Source organism: Cyprinus carpio, chromosome A5, assembly GCF_018340385.1.
Source record: "Cyprinus carpio isolate SPL01 chromosome A5, ASM1834038v1, whole genome shotgun sequence".
Taxonomy (NCBI): domain Eukaryota; kingdom Metazoa; phylum Chordata; class Actinopteri; order Cypriniformes; family Cyprinidae; genus Cyprinus; species Cyprinus carpio.
In genome coordinates this window covers 13,024,926-13,041,722 of record NC_056576.1, presented here as the reverse complement: position 1 = coordinate 13,041,722, position 16,797 = coordinate 13,024,926, and the positions used below count along the sequence as shown (strand labels likewise).

The window sequence follows — 16,797 nt, the reverse complement described above, 5'->3', positions numbered from 1 at the left end:
CACTGAATGCCTAATGAACTAGACTTCCTTTTTTTCCACTTCTCTTTCTCATTCTCTCCATGAATTCGTCCCTAGGTGACGGAGGTTATGCTCGTGATGCCAAGCTGAAGTCTCCCTCTTCTCTGGCAGTTTCTCCTAATGGCTCCCTCTACATCGCTGACCTCGGGAACGTGCGGATACGCCGGCTCATGGCTAACCATCCTCAGCTCACTCCCGAGGGACTGTACGAGCTCACCTCGGTTGCAGACCAAGAGCTTTATCTGTTCAGTCCAAATGGTACTCACCTGTTCACCCGCAGCCTGGTGACGGGGGACTACCTGCTTAACTTTACATACACCCCCGAGGGCCACCTGAGCAGCATAGCAAACAGGGAGGGCACGATAGCGCAGTTGCGGCGGGATGCTAATGGCGTGCCCCTGTGGCTCGTAGCCCCAGGCGGCCAGGTTTACTGGCTGACCATCAGCAATGCTGGAATGCTGAAGCGCATCTCGGCTCTCGCACACGACCTCGCACAGCTCAGTTACTACGGCAACACGGGCCTGCTCGCCACCATCAGCAATGAGAATGGCTGGACTACTGTCTACGAGTAAGTGATGCCCTTCTTTTACTCTCCCTTTGTCTATTTCTTGCTCATCAGGGAAGTGCGATGCATTGCTTGATTTTTAGGTGTGCATGATAGCGTGATCTGTCTTCGTTTTCGTGTGTCATATCCTGTTGTTATCGTGTCATATCGTGTGTCACACAGCCTCACTTGCACACTCTGATAGTCTAAAGCTATTTTATTAGCAGGAATAGTAGCAAGTTTCTACTGTATATAAAACAATATTCCCTCCCAGCATAGATTAATCTTTACCTGCGTCTAATCTAATCACTCTTTATCAGAATTTATCAAAAGGAAAATAATCTAATACAGTCTGATCTACAGTGTTACCTGAGATCGTTTGAAAGAGTGCAGTAGTTTGATTTCTCAAGCTGCATGTTTTTCTCCTGCAATGAAAATCGCTCAGCCTTAATCTATCCAATAAAGAAAAGAACTCTGTATCCTCTTCTGATTTCACTCTGTACAGTGAAAGAAAGAGCCTGGGTACCTGTATGTGTGTGTGTGTGTGTGTGTGTGTGTGTGTGTGTGTGTGTGTGTGTGTGTGTGTGTGTGTGTGTGTGTGTGTGTAAACTGTTTGCATGGGCATTTTCAGGGATTTGTGAGACTGAGCAGCAAGTTCTAATTTAGTGTGAAAATGTCAGGGGCTTCTTTTCCTCTCTCTCTTTTTCTCCTTTTTGTTTGATCAACTCGGTGACCTTTCACACACTGTGTTTACACACACATATACACGTCCTCATGCAGCTCATGGTGTAGTGTTGAGGCAGATCACATGCCTGGCTCTCTTTGTTTGGTCTGTTGTGAGACACTGCCCCCTGCTGGTGCATGCTAGTGCATACTTAAATATTACATTGATGTCTTGTGGTTCTCGGGAGAAGCACAAAAATCATAGTTTTGTTTAATTAGCGTCCTGTAAAGCCTAATAATAGCCAAAAGCACAACTGTAAACAATAGTAGCAAAAAGCATTATTTTTGGGGGGGTGGTAACCCTTTATACATTAGTTAATTCATTAGATATCAAGAGCTAAAAATAAGTGTTCATTTTAACAGCATTTATTAATCCAGGTTATTACTAATTTATTCAAGTGTATTATGTTATATTGGGTTGGTATGATGTATGTAAAAAAAAAAAAAAAACATTAAACTAGAAGAATAAATGCAGTAAAAAAACTGTTGTTTATGTTAATAATAACTATATTGCATAAACTAATGATGATGAATAGAATTTTACTAAAACAATTGCAAATGATAATAACAAAAAGCTGTATTTTTGGGTTGGTAACAATTTACAAGTGCTATTCGTTAACATTAGTTAATGAATGAACTAACAAATTTTAACAGCATTTATTCAGTGTTTTTAATTTATTTAAATATATTAAATATGTATTATTATTTTATTTTGTATAGAGTCTTTAAAACTTGCTTTCTCAAAGCACTTTAAAACACAGACAAAACAGCAGAATGAAACGAAACATAAAATTGAAACAAATAAAATAAAGAATATTATATTATATTATATTATATTATATTATATTATATTATATTATATTATATTATATTATATTATATTATATTATATAACTGAAATGTTAAAATGTATTAGTATATATTGAAATTAACATCAACCTAAATTAATAAAAGGAGTGAAAACACTGTTTTTGTTAGTTCATGATACTGTTAACAAAATGTATTAACTAATGTTGATTGATTGAATTTTATTGTAGAGTGTTAGAATTTTTGTTAATCTATTTGTTTATCATTTGTAATTCTGTAAGCCTGTAGCTTATTCAGCAACAGTGGGGAAGCTTATTTAAATTATGTTGCAACATTCTGTTCTGCACACAACACCGAAGGAATTAGCGGAAATGGTGTGTTGACTTTGATCAGTTCCCTCCATCCAGAAGTAATAAGTACTGAATATTTCAGAAACATACCTCAAAGCAGAATATGCGCCAACGTACAGTAGGTGTTGTAAACTCGTCAACAAGCGCCTCTGGTACAGGAAAGATTCTTAGATCTGATATGAATGCAGTAATGACTTGAGATAAAAAGTGTTTTATATTATTATTATTCTTCAGATCACATAGGCTGTCTCAAAACCTAGCTGCCTATCTAAACTTTGTTTGGGGGGAATTTTCATTTTTAAAGGCATTTTACCCTTTGCAGTTGTTCGTTTAGCTACTATCCAAAATGAGGAATACAACACAAATGAATCATCAGTAATTGTACCATAAGAAGTACTGCAGTTCAGAGTTCCAAAATTGCTTAGAAATATCCAAGCTACAATTGAGATAAAAGGGAGAGGCACTGAGAGAATACTTTATTTTTTATTTATTTATTATTCTTTCTTATGTTATTATTATTCTTATGTTTTTTAGAAAGAGTTAGTGCATTAATAGCATTCAGTCAAAGCCAGCTTGAGATGTTTTTGGTCTTTTAATGGGCCACCTATTGTAACTGACTGATCTGTAAACAGGAAAATGCAAGAATACAATCTCAGTCGACATTAGTCAACTAAACATGCAAAGCTATGCTGGGTATGAGGGAAAGATTAATCTCTTAATATAAAAACATATGGTTGTAAAAACACTTTCAACTGGTCCTTAGCCTGGCTGGTGTTCCCCAAGTCTTTTTGAATCTGAGACCCCTAATTTAGACATTCTTGAAGGTGCCGAAGAACTGGAAGCATTCCACCATTGAGGAATAGTGAAATAGGGAAAGTGATTTTTGTGTCTGATGATTGGATTTGCAAAGTGAGAGGCTGTTCAATATGCACACATTAGTGTCTTGATGCAAGTTTTCTGGCAACTAGTGAGATGAGACAAAGGCATTTGAATGATCGATTCAAACGTTCAAAAGCACCTATGGTATGATGCCCAGCAGCTCATTAAGTTTTGACACATAGCCATATTAGTTGTGCTCGCTAAGGTAAGCATCACTATCACTGTTGCTCCTACTACTCAGAACACCTTAGCAACCGCATAGCAACTGCTCCCCTCATATTTTCTTCAGAAACTGTAGAAATATAGTTTTAGAACAAGATTAAAGTAGAGTTTTAATGAGAATCCAGTAACATAACCCATGTGGATTAGGTGCTTGTGCCTGCACAGTCAATCCATTTAGTCCCTTTTCAATTCAGAAAAGTAGAGAAGTAGAGAAGAACACGGCGACTGATGTCTCTTGATCTAAACTGCAGGCCTTTGAAAGCTCAATAGTTTCATCAAATGAAAAGCTTTTATTCTTTTACATTAGTGTGGGTGGCCAGACACAAGTATATGAAATAAATTGGCATTGACATTGATTAGACATAAATAAATCAGGGGCAGAGAAGATGAAGAAGCTTGAGCTGTTTACTTCTAAAAAAAAAAAAAAAAACCTCTAGAAATGGAGAAAGAGAAATGAAACATGTCAGAAGTATTTCACCCACTCATTATATCACATGATCTGCCCACAACGATTCAAATGTCAAGTCATCTGTTCCTCTCTGGTGCATCAGTGGATTTTAACTTTTACCTTTATAATGTATCTCACACCCACACATTTGTCTTTCTGTCATTTTGAGGACTTTGCATTGACTTTCATACTGAGCTAATGATATTTTCTATCCTATAACCTTTTTGTAATTGTCATCAAGGCAGTTAGTGTATTTAATAAGCTGTTTAAGCTGCTGTGTTTGTAGGTGATTTCAGTCTTTACTTTCTTTAAAATGTAGACAAAGTACAAAGTTCATCAAAGGAAAGTACGGCCGGATAAATCTGTGTCCTGTGTGCTTAACACAGTGTTCATGAGTTCACTAATCCCTGCGTATAATGAAGGTAAACAGATTTGGCTTGCTGTCAAAGACAGGACTGCAGCTTGAGACTTGAATAAAGCTCTTAAGAACCCCTGGACTACTTAATAATGAAGTTAGTAATGAATGAGTAGAGGAAGAGTTGAAGTTCAGGGTTGGTGGGATGCTGGAGAGTTGTCACAGCAGTGAGATAATCAACTGTTTTTGTACTTTTGCATTATTATTGACATGATTAGATGAAGCACCTCTCAAAACTTTATTTAGATCTCCATTTGAGGTGATCATATCATGAAAATTAAAAATTTCCTTGATTATTTCCAATAAGTGACTTGTAACTTAAACACTTCAGTAATTTCCTCCCAGTCCAAAAAGATCACTTTTTTCTGCATTTTTAAAAATGATTTTATAAACATTAACGGTAAAGAAAATAAAGAAAATTTAACTACAAAAACATACTTATATCAGAACATTAGAACAATAATTACACAAGGTTTTTTTGTTGTTGCACACTATAAGATAACGAGGATGAAACAGAATAGACATTGAAAAATATATATATATACTGATGTTCTAATTTGTGTATAACTAACAATAAAAACATCCTTTACATTGTAACTTCAGGAAAGTGTGACTAAAGTTTATTTTTAACAAGGTCCCTGATCATTTCAGTTCCACCTTCACAGTTCAGCACATTTCAGTGGATTGTTTTATGATCCTGTCAAAATGTGATTCAGTCTTTGCAAAGAGGCCGTTATTGAAGAATTCAGCAGCATGAATTATATTGGAACCAAAAGCAAACCCAGGCCGCAAGTAAGTGAAGCAAAGCCTTGTTTCTCATTTCACATGCGAAGAGGGCGTTTACACAGAGGTCTTAAAGGCACGGTAGCAAAAAACAGCCTGTTTACTGCTGTTGTAAGGGTCAGGAAGAGAATGGAAAATTGTCGTGAAAAAATGAAATTATGACACACGAAACCTTGACTAGCGTTTCAAATGTCGTCTGGGGGAAATAAAATTATAAAAAAGCATGATATGACCCCTTTAAACTCCCTTACATGCACCTGCATTTACACTCACTCATTTAAACTTTCATACATCTTTCAATCTCTCTCTCTCACACACACACACAAACTAACAGAAAGTGTGTTTATGAGCAGATATAACTCTGATGGACACCTCATCAACATGACCTTGCCGACTGGAGAGGTCAGCAGTTTCCATGGAAACATGGAGAAAGCTGTCAGAGTGGAAGCCACTGCCTCAAACAGAGAAAACTTTATTATAATTACAAACCACTCTGCGGATAACACCATCTACACACTTCGACAAGGTGAGAGAGTGTATGTGTGTGAATCTTCTAAGTTTTTTATGATAGTGCCACAAGAAGTATTTGAACAAACTGCATCAGCCACATTTAAAGGGACAGCTCACACAAAAATAGAAATTCTGTCATTATCTCATGTAATAAATGTAGTGCTTTTCAATCTGTTTCTCTCTGTCTAGCTCACTCTGTTGGTGTGTACGGCGTTAGAGATGATGGCTCTCTGTGGGTGACGTATGCTAGCGGGATGGACGTTACTCTCAGTACTGAACCAACGGTGTCATCTGGGCTGTTGCTGGGGGCATCGGCAGGCCTTGTCCATCCCACAGTCGGAAGGTGCAACATCACGTTGCCGGGGGAACCAGTTCACAGCCTGATAGAGTGGAGACAGAGACGCGAACAGGCCAAAGGGAATTACACAGCATATGAACGGAGACTGAGGGTAATACACAGACACACACGCAGCATATGAATGCAGACTGAGAACAATAATGTGTTTTCTGGGTAGGGGGATCAGTGTATAGCATGTAATTCGCAGGAGTGCAATATGATTTTCCATCCGAAATTTCCTAAGATGCCCAAGTGTGTCACACATTGTTTTGTGAGGTGTTTACGGAATGAAATAGTAAAATTAGAAATCTTTGTTAATTTAGGATTGCTCTTAGACTTAAAATGCAGTGATTATTTTGTGTTCCCCTTTGTGCTGAACAGTCAAGTTTTTTAGGTTAAGTTAACACTAGCGCATGATTAGATTCACGTGAAGCTGTCACAGCAAATGCGGCATTCATCACTGAGGTCAAGTCAGTGAAATCGCTAACTAAAATGAAAACAAATTAGATCCCAACACCTGTTATTCATCTACTGCCACAGAATTGCATTTTTTTCGTAATTTATTTAAAAAAGATAACTAAATTTTTTGGAATTGAACCTGGGTCGTTCTAAATGAAGAGTACTACTGTAATCTTACCTCTGACACTGCATATTTCTCATAATGGTGCTACACTGAGCTTAAATTAACACAATTGTGTTTTAAGCTTTAATTGCATGATTTTATTTGATACCCTACATTAAAGTAAGATTTATTTATTTGATTTTATATATATGTTTTCTTTCTAAAAAGGAGGGGGAAAGCTCTGACAGATTTCAAACACTGGATATTTATTTTGTTGGTGATTTGTTATTGAAATTTAAGCTTGAAAAACAGTTTTGTGTTTTGGTCTTTCCCCATTTAAGTATACATAAGAGTTATCTACTTTCCTGACTACTAATAGCTGCCCAGGATGTTACCAAGATGGCCACAGGTTTAACTGACTTTCCTTAAAGGGACTTTAGGTGTAATCCAAATGGAAGAAATAGGCTACATTACACACCTACACTCTATATACACCCTATACTACAGGCACTGCACAGCCTTATACCCTGCATTTCACACAATGTTCCAACTTCCCTTTCAAATAAACTCCATCTTTCTCTTCTCTATTTCATTCTTTCCAATATTCGCTCTTTCTCTGTTCAGTTTCACTTCTTGGTTGCAGATTCAGTATTAGTGTGCTTTATAGGAAGTACAATAACAGTTATCTCAAGATTTTTTACATAATTTTGAAGGAAAATCATGCAAGGCTACATCAAAAATAAGGTAAAAACATACTGTTAAATATTGGTATGATTTAAAATAACTGTTTTCTGTTTGAATATACACTGAACAAAATTATAAACGCAACACTTTTGTTTTCTGCCCCCATTTTTCATGAGCTGAACTCAAAGATCTAAGACTTTTTCTATGTACACAAAAGGCCTATTTCTCTCAAATATTGTTCACAAATCTGTCTAAATTTGTGTTAGTGAGCACTTGTCCTTTGCCAAGATAATTCATCCACCTCACAGGTGTGGCATATCAAGATGCGGATTAGACAGCATGATTAGGGGAAGTCATTCCCATGATGGGGAATTCGTGGCCTAGTGAATAGAGAGTTTGACTCCTAACCCTAAGGTTGTGGCTTCGAGTCTCGGGCCAGGAATACCACGACTGAGGTTCCCTTGAGCAAGGCACCGAACCCCCAACTGCTCCCCGGGTGCCGCAGCAAAAATGGCCCACTGCTCCGGGTGTGTGTTCACGATGTGTGTGTGTTCACTGCTGTGTGTGTGCACTTTGGATTGGTTAAATGCAGAGCACAAATGTCACATCACTTTCAACTGGTATGTTTTCAGCTTCCAGGAATCATGTACAGATCCTTGCAACATGGGGCTGAGCATTATCATGCTGCAACATGAGGTGATGGTCGTGGATGAATGGCACAACATTGGGCCTCAGGATCTCGTCATGGTATCTCTGTGCATTCAAAATGCCATCAATAAAATGCACCTGTGTTCGTTGTCCATAACATACGCCTGCCCATACCATAACACCACCGCCACCATGGGCTACTCGATCCACAAAGTTGACATCAGCAAACCACTCACCCAGACGACGCCAAACACGCTGTCTGCCATGTACAGTGACATCTGTGGCATTGTGCTGTGTGATAAAACTGCACATTTTAGAGTGGCCTTTTATTGTGGCCAGCCTAAGGCACACCTGTGCAATACTCATGCTGTCTAATCAGCATCTTGATATGCCACACCTGTGAGGTGGATGAATTATATCGGCAAAGGATAATTGCTCCTAACGCCGATTTAGACATGATTTGTGAACAATGTTTGAGAGAAATAGGCCTTTTGTGTACATAGAAAAGGTCTTAGATCTTTGAGTTCAGCTCATGAAAATGGGGGCAAAAACAAAAGTGTTGCGTTTATAATTTTGTTCAGTGTATTTTTAAATATAATTTATTCCTGTCAAGGCAAAGTTGAATTTTCAGCAGACATTCAGTCTTCAGTGTCAATTAATTATAATATATGATCCTTCAGAAAACATTTAAATATGCTGATTTGATGCTCAAGAAACATTTCTTATTATAATTTGTTCATAAATGTTTATAAAAATTTTATTATATATACATTTTATAAAACATTTTACTGGACTCTTTGATGAATAGAACATTTAAGGGGAAAAAAAATATTTCAAATACAAATCTTTATATATAATTCTTACTTTCCTAAGATGGTGTATATTTGACTCTTTCCCCGCCAGCTTTTTTTAAAAAAAGTTGCCAGCCACCAGCGATTTTGATGATTTTCACTAAAATTTGATGGCCTACAGTATATTTTGCTGTATGAATATTTGAATATGCAATACACCAAAGTAGAGATCAAAGCCTCTACTTTTAAACAAAAGAAGTCAGTTTTATTCTAGCTTAAAGCATTCTATTTTTTATCAACACTTGAATATAGGTAGGTTTAATAAAAATGTATAATTTTGAGCAAAAAGGTGTGGAAATCACATTTTTATCAAAAACTGCATCTGGATAATATTCAGTACGATTATCAAAGCAAAAATCCGGTAAATCCCTTCCATCCACACCTCCAAAGCTTGCACAGCCATATACCACTTCCTGGATCGTCATTTTACTCCATAACATTATGCAGTTTTCATTTATATGCTGTCTATTGCTGATGATCGCATTACATTTACATTTACCAGACGTTTTTTTCCAAAGCGACTTACAGTGCATTCAGGCTATACATTTTTTTCACCAGTATGTGTATTCCCTGGGAATTGAACCCACAACCTTTTGCACTGCTAACGCAATGCTCTAATACTGAGCCACAGGAAAGAGATCGCCATCCTATTCATGTGTGTTTTTGTTTGGGAGGTTTTGCACTCATTCAGAATATGTAATAGCGCCCCCGAGTGTATTACAATGAAAACACGAAAAGCCATAAAAACTCATCAGTGGCGGGGAAGCGTTGTCTTCTAAATGACAAGATAACTCGTAAATGGTGGGGAAAGAGTTAATTGTTTTAAATTAGAGTTAAAATTTGAAAACTTGTTTCCAAGATGGAAGTTCAACTTCGAGAAGTTGGAAGTTCTGACTATACTAGTTTGATGGGAGGCAGCACAAAAAGTCTGCCACAGTGAAGTATTATTAGGGCTAGACAGCATTGTATTTTACTTTCTTTGGGTTTCCAAATGTGATATAACCATGTTTTGCTTGTGTTTGTAAAATGGTTTATTCTAATTAGGCTCAGAAAATTACTCTGGTTGCAGAGGGCATGTGTATGTTAGTACAATTAATTGTAAAGCTCAGGACCCAGCCCAGCAAGGGTCTGTTTTCTTTACTCACCTCTTTTCATTGCAGGGTTTTATAATGATATGGGGATCACTGAATTAATGTTATTGGCCTAATTCCACCCTGCATGTGTTATTTGCGGTGTTCCCATTTACTTTTAAGATTTTTTTTATTGAATATTGCATGCAAGGTCTCAGTTGGATGTTTTTCCCATTTGCCTAACTTCTAATTTGTTAGTGGACACCACACCTCGCTGCCGTAAATGGCAGCCAGCTCAATTACTGATTCTAATATATTCTGCCAAATTCTAACAGGCATCTCTACAGGACATTATCTTTTTATGGGAGCAAAATCTTCTTGAAGGTCCAGACTCTGTGGTAGCCCCTTTCAGTGGGAGACAGCCAAACTGATTCATCTGCATAGAGCTGGAATTTGATCACAGAATCACAGAGTGAAATCAGGAGCTTCAAACTGTTCCACACTCGTTGTCAATTCATTGATGTATCTGCTGAATAAAGTTGGCTGTAACTGCAATGCTGTTTCCCTCTGTGCCCCTGAGAAAGAAATTTGCTTCTTTTATTGCCAATTTTATTGCACACATGTTTCTGTGTACTGTGATATAATAAGATCATAAGTATTACCTTCTTTCTCATCCCCTTCTCTCGCTTAGGCTCACAACAGGAATGTGTTGTCTATAGATTATAGTCAGGAGAGTCGGGTTGGGAAGATATATGACGACCATCGCAAGTTTACCCTGCGGGTTCAGTACGACGACAAGGGAAGGCCTGTGCTCTGGACTCCCAGTAAATACAATCAAGTGCGAGTAACATACTCAAGTGAAGGTCTGGTCACCAGCATACAGAGAGGCAACTGGACCGAGCGCAGAGACTACGATAACGGACGCATCATCACACGGACCTGGGCCAATGGGAAGATCTGGAGCTACACTTTTCTGGAGAAGGTGTGTACTGTATGTGTGAGAGGAGCAACTATGCCTGTGTGAATCTAAAGAAAAAAAAATATTTAGTTTTAATTTAGCCAATTTTTATTTATTTATTTTTTAATTTAAAAAATTAACATTTTGAAGATGCCTTATGGTTATGAGATTTTGTTTTGTTTTATTTATTTTATTGTTTCAACATTAATATTTTACATTTGAAATATTATTATAATGTTTTTTTTTTTTTTTTTTTTTGCTTTTTATCTTTTTTTTTTTTCATTTTTATTCTAATATTAATATTTATGACAAATGCCCTAATGATCAGAATCAGAAAGAGCTTTATTGCCAAGTGTGTTTACACAGACAAGGAATTCGTCTTGGTGTCAGGAGCTTCCAGTACAGAAAGTACAAACATAGTGCAGACATACATATCATTTAAGGTAATAAAACCCTAATAATAAAAAGAACAGACAATAAATTGTAAATAACAATAACAATATAGTAATAAAATATAGAGAAAAAGAAATTGTCAAGAGACAGAATTGTGAATTGTGCAATATATGGTCTTTACAGATGAACATTTTGATGAGTTATTTACAGATGTACAGTCCTGAGGTGTGTTATCATTACCATAGTGGAAAAGATCTCATTCTCTTTACTGTAATGGCAAAATATATCAATATTAAATTGAACCATTTAATTTGTATTTATATATTTTTTTTATTCATAATTAATTTAATTGGTTTTAATTTTAAGTTTTTTTTTTTTTTTATGCACAGAAAAAATAGGAATAACAAAATAAAATGCCTTGATGCTTCATGGTCATGAGAATTTACTTTTTTAAGCAAAACAAAATTTGATTTTGTTGTTTTCTTCTTTTTTCTTGTTTGTGTTATTTTGATTTTGGGGTTTAATATGACATGTTTTCATGAGTTCACGGTTCTTGTTCTTGTTCTCTCAGTCTGTCCAGCTGTTGTTACACAGTCAGCGCCGCTATACGTTTGAGTACGATCAGACAGACTGTCTGCTGTCAGTCACCCTCCCCAGCATGGTGAGACACAGCCTGCAGACTTCTCTATCTGTGGGCTACTACAGAAACACCTACACCCCACCCGACTCACCCACTTCCAGCTTCACGCAGGACTATGCCCACGATGGGCGCCTACTCCAGAGCCTGTACCTGGGCACAGGCAGGCATGTGATCTACAAATACAGCCGAGTTGCCCGGCTGGCTGAGATCCTCTATGACTCAACACTTGTTACCTTCACCTACGACGAGGCAACAGGTGCTGTGAAAACCATCCACCTGATGCATGAAGGATTCGTTTGCACCATCCGCTACAGACAGACAGGTACAACACTTTGACAATGTTATCTGACAGACACTTTGACAGCAGGGTGGGCAGTGTGAACAGAATCTTGTATCACAGTGTGAGAAGTTTTATATTATTATCAGAGTTGGAAACCGAGAACTGCTTTTTATTCTGATTTTCTGACAAATAATTTTTAACCAATGTCAATCAATGTCAACGTCTCTTTTGTTACCAAACAAATGACTCCTTTGAGTGGACAATTTTAGTGAATTAATAACATATTTCCCAAGCAAATGACTTTAATGAGTTGATTCTGTTTTAGTGAATCAAACTGGCTAAGTGTTTAGTTTTAATTAAAATGATATTATTATATAGTTATTGGAATTACATTTTTACTCAAAAAATGTATTTCTTAAAATATTGTTGATTCTGTAATAGTTGGATTACTTATAATTCCAATTCTAAATCAATCTATAATTATTTTTGCTCTAAGTGAAAAAAAAAAAAAAAAAAAAGTGGTTTCAATTTTAATAACAATGTGATGCCAGTTTTGGTTAATCTAGTGAATTAAATAAATAATAATTACATGCACTAATAAAAGATATCTACCACAGTATAAACGGTACAGCAAAATCTCTACCGGTTGGCACATTTCACCATCACATTAAATATACTGTCATACTAATCAGCCCTAATTGACAGGAAACCAGGCAATTCGATTTTTTTACACATTTATCAAGTTTTGCTGTAGCCAGTAACTAGGTGAAATGTTTAGATCAATTAGCAAAGAGACAGGTAGCACCATGGCATATTTGCGCAAATAAACAGGTGATAATCCCATGAGACAGAGAGACAAGTAAGAGGGGTGAGCAGTTGGACAGGTAAACAGGTTATACTCTTGCACCAGTAAACAGAGGGTGACGTTTAATCTTCCTTTTGTCACTTCGGTTGCACTCACCTCCTGCTTGGCTGATCTAAAAGTGCTTTGAATCACAATCAGTCATCTGACAGTGGGGGAGTTCAGCCTATCTCACACTCTGTGGCATAGCTGACTCATGTTTTACCTCACCTCTGTGTTGCTCTCTGCTAACTTCTCATTATTTCTTGGATTCAGGTCCGCTGGTGAGTAGACAAATATATCGTTTCAGTGAAGAAGGATTGGTAAACGCTCGCTTCGACTACAGCTACAACAACTTCAGGGTCACCAGCATGCAAGCTATGATCAACGAAACACCACTTCCGATTGACCTCTACCGCTACGTGGACGTGTCGGGACGAATCGAGCAGTTTGGGAAGTTCAGTGTCATCAACTACGACCTAAACCAGGTCATCACCACGCATGCAATGAAGCACACTAAAATCTTCAACCCCGAAGGGCAAGTGATCGAGGTTCAGTATGAGATTCTGAAATCCATAGCCTACTGGATGACACTGCAGTACGACAGCATGGGACGTGTCACAAATTGCGATATTCGCATTGGCGTGGACAGCAACATCACACGATATGCGTACGAGTATGACGCAGATGGGCAGTTGCAAACGGTTGCAATAAATGACCGGCCACAGTGGCGTTACAGCTATGACCTAAACGGAAACATCAACTTACTGAGTCATGGTAACAGTGCCCGTTTGACACCACTACGCTATGATCTCCGCGACCGGATCACACGCCTTGGTGAGATCCAATACCGCACCGATGAGGATGGGTTCTTGCGTCTCCGAGGCAACCTACTCTTTGATTACAGTTCGAATGGACTTCTTTTGGGCGCCTATGACCGGGACAGCGGACAGAGGGTGTGGTACCGTTACGATGGGCTTGGGAGGAGAGTGGCCAGCCGTAATAGTGACGGTGCACAGCTGCAGTTCTTCTACGCTGATCTGATGGAACCGACACGGGTGACGCACCTATACAACCACAGTAGTTCGGAGATCACCTCCCTCTATTACGACCTTCAGGGACACCTCATCGCCATGGAGATAAGCAGCGGCGAGGAATTCTACATAGCATGTGACAATGCCGGAACTCCTCTTGCGGTTTTCAGTAGCCGGGGCCACGTGGTGAAGGAAATTCGGTACACACCTTACGGAGACGTTTACAGAGATTCCAATCCCACCTTTCCTCTCGCCTTTGGATTTCAGGGGGGCCTCTATGATTCTTTCACACGGTTGGTGCATCTCGGTCGACGTGACTATGACGTGGTTGCTGGAAGATGGACGACGCCCAATCATGAATTGTGGGCAGAGCTGAGTGTGAATCCCAAGCCATTTAATTTGTATGCATTTAGGAACAACTATCCTCTGGGAGAACTACAGGATGTAACAAAGTTCACAACTGGTAAGAGTGAAGTTTTTTTGTTTATTTGTGACCATTAAAGGATCCACATTAAATGTATTTAAGCAAAAGTTATCTTTATCATAAAACAGAATTTAAATCTTTAGGGAATCTTTTCAGATTCACTTCTAATTTGGGTTGAAATTAGAAGTAGGGGGCGACAGCCAGTCAGGTGAAACAAATGTCAAGCTTTTGGTTTGGCTTTGTGAACTGTGATTCGGCTTTTATGCCAGTGACATTCCCCTAAGGGGAAAAGAACAGCAGAGAAATAGCACATGGCAGAGCAGAGATTCATTAGCCAAAGCAGCTTGCTGTAAAATAATTACTGGGACAGTCTCCCTCAAGCTAACTAGGGTCAAGTGTCTTGCTCGAGGCTACATTGGCATTACACCAAGATCTTCATAACCTCAGGGTCAACTCCATTTTGGTCCTGGTCCTGCTGTTTTTAAGTGTTAAACTATTAGTGTCCGGTTCAATGCAAAATGAGCAACAAAACAAAAAAAGATTTGTTTAATATATAAATGTGTTCCACAAAGTCTCACTGAATACAGGGGAATCATGCTAAATGTTTTTGGTCACAGTCACACTACATTATATGCACTAGTTGCTGTCAAACCTTTTTGTTTGTTCTGTTCTTTTATGTGGCTCTCTTTTTTTGACATTGTATTCACATGAGCAGAATAGTTCCCTATGTAGTCTTTTACTATGACCAGCAAGTTCTATTAATGAACTTTAAACCGTAAGGCTATCACTATAAAATAACTTTAAACCTAAACGCCTTCACAATAACATGAAGGCATATAACACAGAGCAAACATTTACAGTGTTTTGCATCTGTTTCTGTGCAGATATCAGTAGCTGGCTGCAGCTCTTTGGATTCCAGCTTCATAATGTGGTTCCAGGGTTCCCCAAACCAAAGGTGGAGAACACAGAGCAAACATATGAGATGATGGCCACACAGATCCGCACACAAACATGGGATACCAGCAAGGTGAGTTGAGGTATCCCACAGCACAGTATTCATTGCCAACACAATTATTTTGAATTCCTTTTTAGTGTAGTCTTATAGAAATAGTTTTCTTAAAAATTATTTGTCATCATTTGTCAAACAGTTGGGTCTGTCAAGGTTACAATATGACCAAAAAGCAAAGTATTATATTCTACATTATGCTTATGCTTTATGTTCCAACTTTTCTGAAACCATGTTAAAGACATCTTCTTGACGCATTCATGAAAGTGTTAGCAATGTCAGATTTGTGAATGAATAACACTTCATAAATCAAATCTTTTTAATTAAATGAATGACCCAGTTGACAAAACCTAAATGAAATGTGCACAAATCATATATTTCTCCAGTTTAAATCTCCAACTCAATTCAGTTGCGTTGGTTCATTTGTTGATAAACTTCTTTTAGGAGTTAATTTTGTGCATCAAACAACACTTGTGGTGACTATTTCACAACATCTTCCCTCACCTCAGATTGTACTTGGCATCCAGTGTGACCTTCAGAAGCACTTGAAAAACTTAATTTCATTGGATCGCCTCCCCATGACGCCAGCCAATGGGAAAATCGGAGGTCATCAGGGCCGCAGACCTATTTTTTCTGCCCTTTCTTCAATTTTTGGCAAAGGTGTAAAATTTGCCATCCGTGAAGGAGTAGTGGCGACTGAGATAATCGGTGTGGCGAGCGAGGATAGCCGCCGTGTGGCAGCTGTACTGAATGGTGCTATATACCTGCGTGGCCTCCATTTCACCATGGAGGGACGTGACACACACTATTTCACCAAGGCGGGCCCACTGGAGGCAGATCTGGGAGTGGCTGGGGGTGGTGCCGGAGGTGGAGTCCGAGTGTTAGAGAACGGCGTAAACGTCTCAGTGTCCCAGATAAGTGCTATGGTTGGAGGGGAAATGCGGCGATTCGCTGACATTGTGCTCCAGCAGGGGGCGCTTAGCTTTAACATTCGTTATGGAGCAACCCTAGAGGAAGAACGCACACGTGTGCTAGAGGCAGCACGAATACGGGCTGTGCAGGGGGCGTGGCTATGGGAGCAGAAGAGGGTCCTGGAGGGGGAGAGTGGAAGTTTGCCGTGGACTGAAAAAGAAAAGGATGAGCTTGTTGCAGAGGGCCGTGTCTCAGGGTATGATGGTTTCTACGCTCTACCTGTTGAACAACACCCTGAGCTAGCAGACAGCCCCTTCAACATTCACCTGATCAGACATGTGGAAACTGGTCGCAGGTAACAGCGGCACCTCAGCACACCTCTACATGCCTACACACCCCTTTATACACTCCAAGCTACCACATATCTCTTCAGCTTTTTCTAGAACCCCAACCAAACA

General features: G+C 38.6%; 1 protein-coding gene across 1 annotated transcript in view; it reads left to right on the top strand.

Annotated features, from left to right (window-relative positions):
• Nucleotides 1–16,797, top strand: part of LOC109102816 (teneurin-1-like) — a 137,166-nt gene extending 120,369 nt beyond the window's left edge. Inside the window, 8 exon segments of the mRNA XM_042753939.1 lie at nucleotides 76–586; nucleotides 5,543–5,715; nucleotides 5,889–6,148; nucleotides 10,543–10,833; nucleotides 11,774–12,164; nucleotides 13,240–14,460; nucleotides 15,306–15,448; nucleotides 15,937–16,797. Of these exon segments, the coding sequence (XP_042609873.1) occupies nucleotides 76–586; nucleotides 5,543–5,715; nucleotides 5,889–6,148; nucleotides 10,543–10,833; nucleotides 11,774–12,164; nucleotides 13,240–14,460; nucleotides 15,306–15,448; nucleotides 15,937–16,698 (3,752 nt within the window). The 3' untranslated portion in view covers nucleotides 16,699–16,797.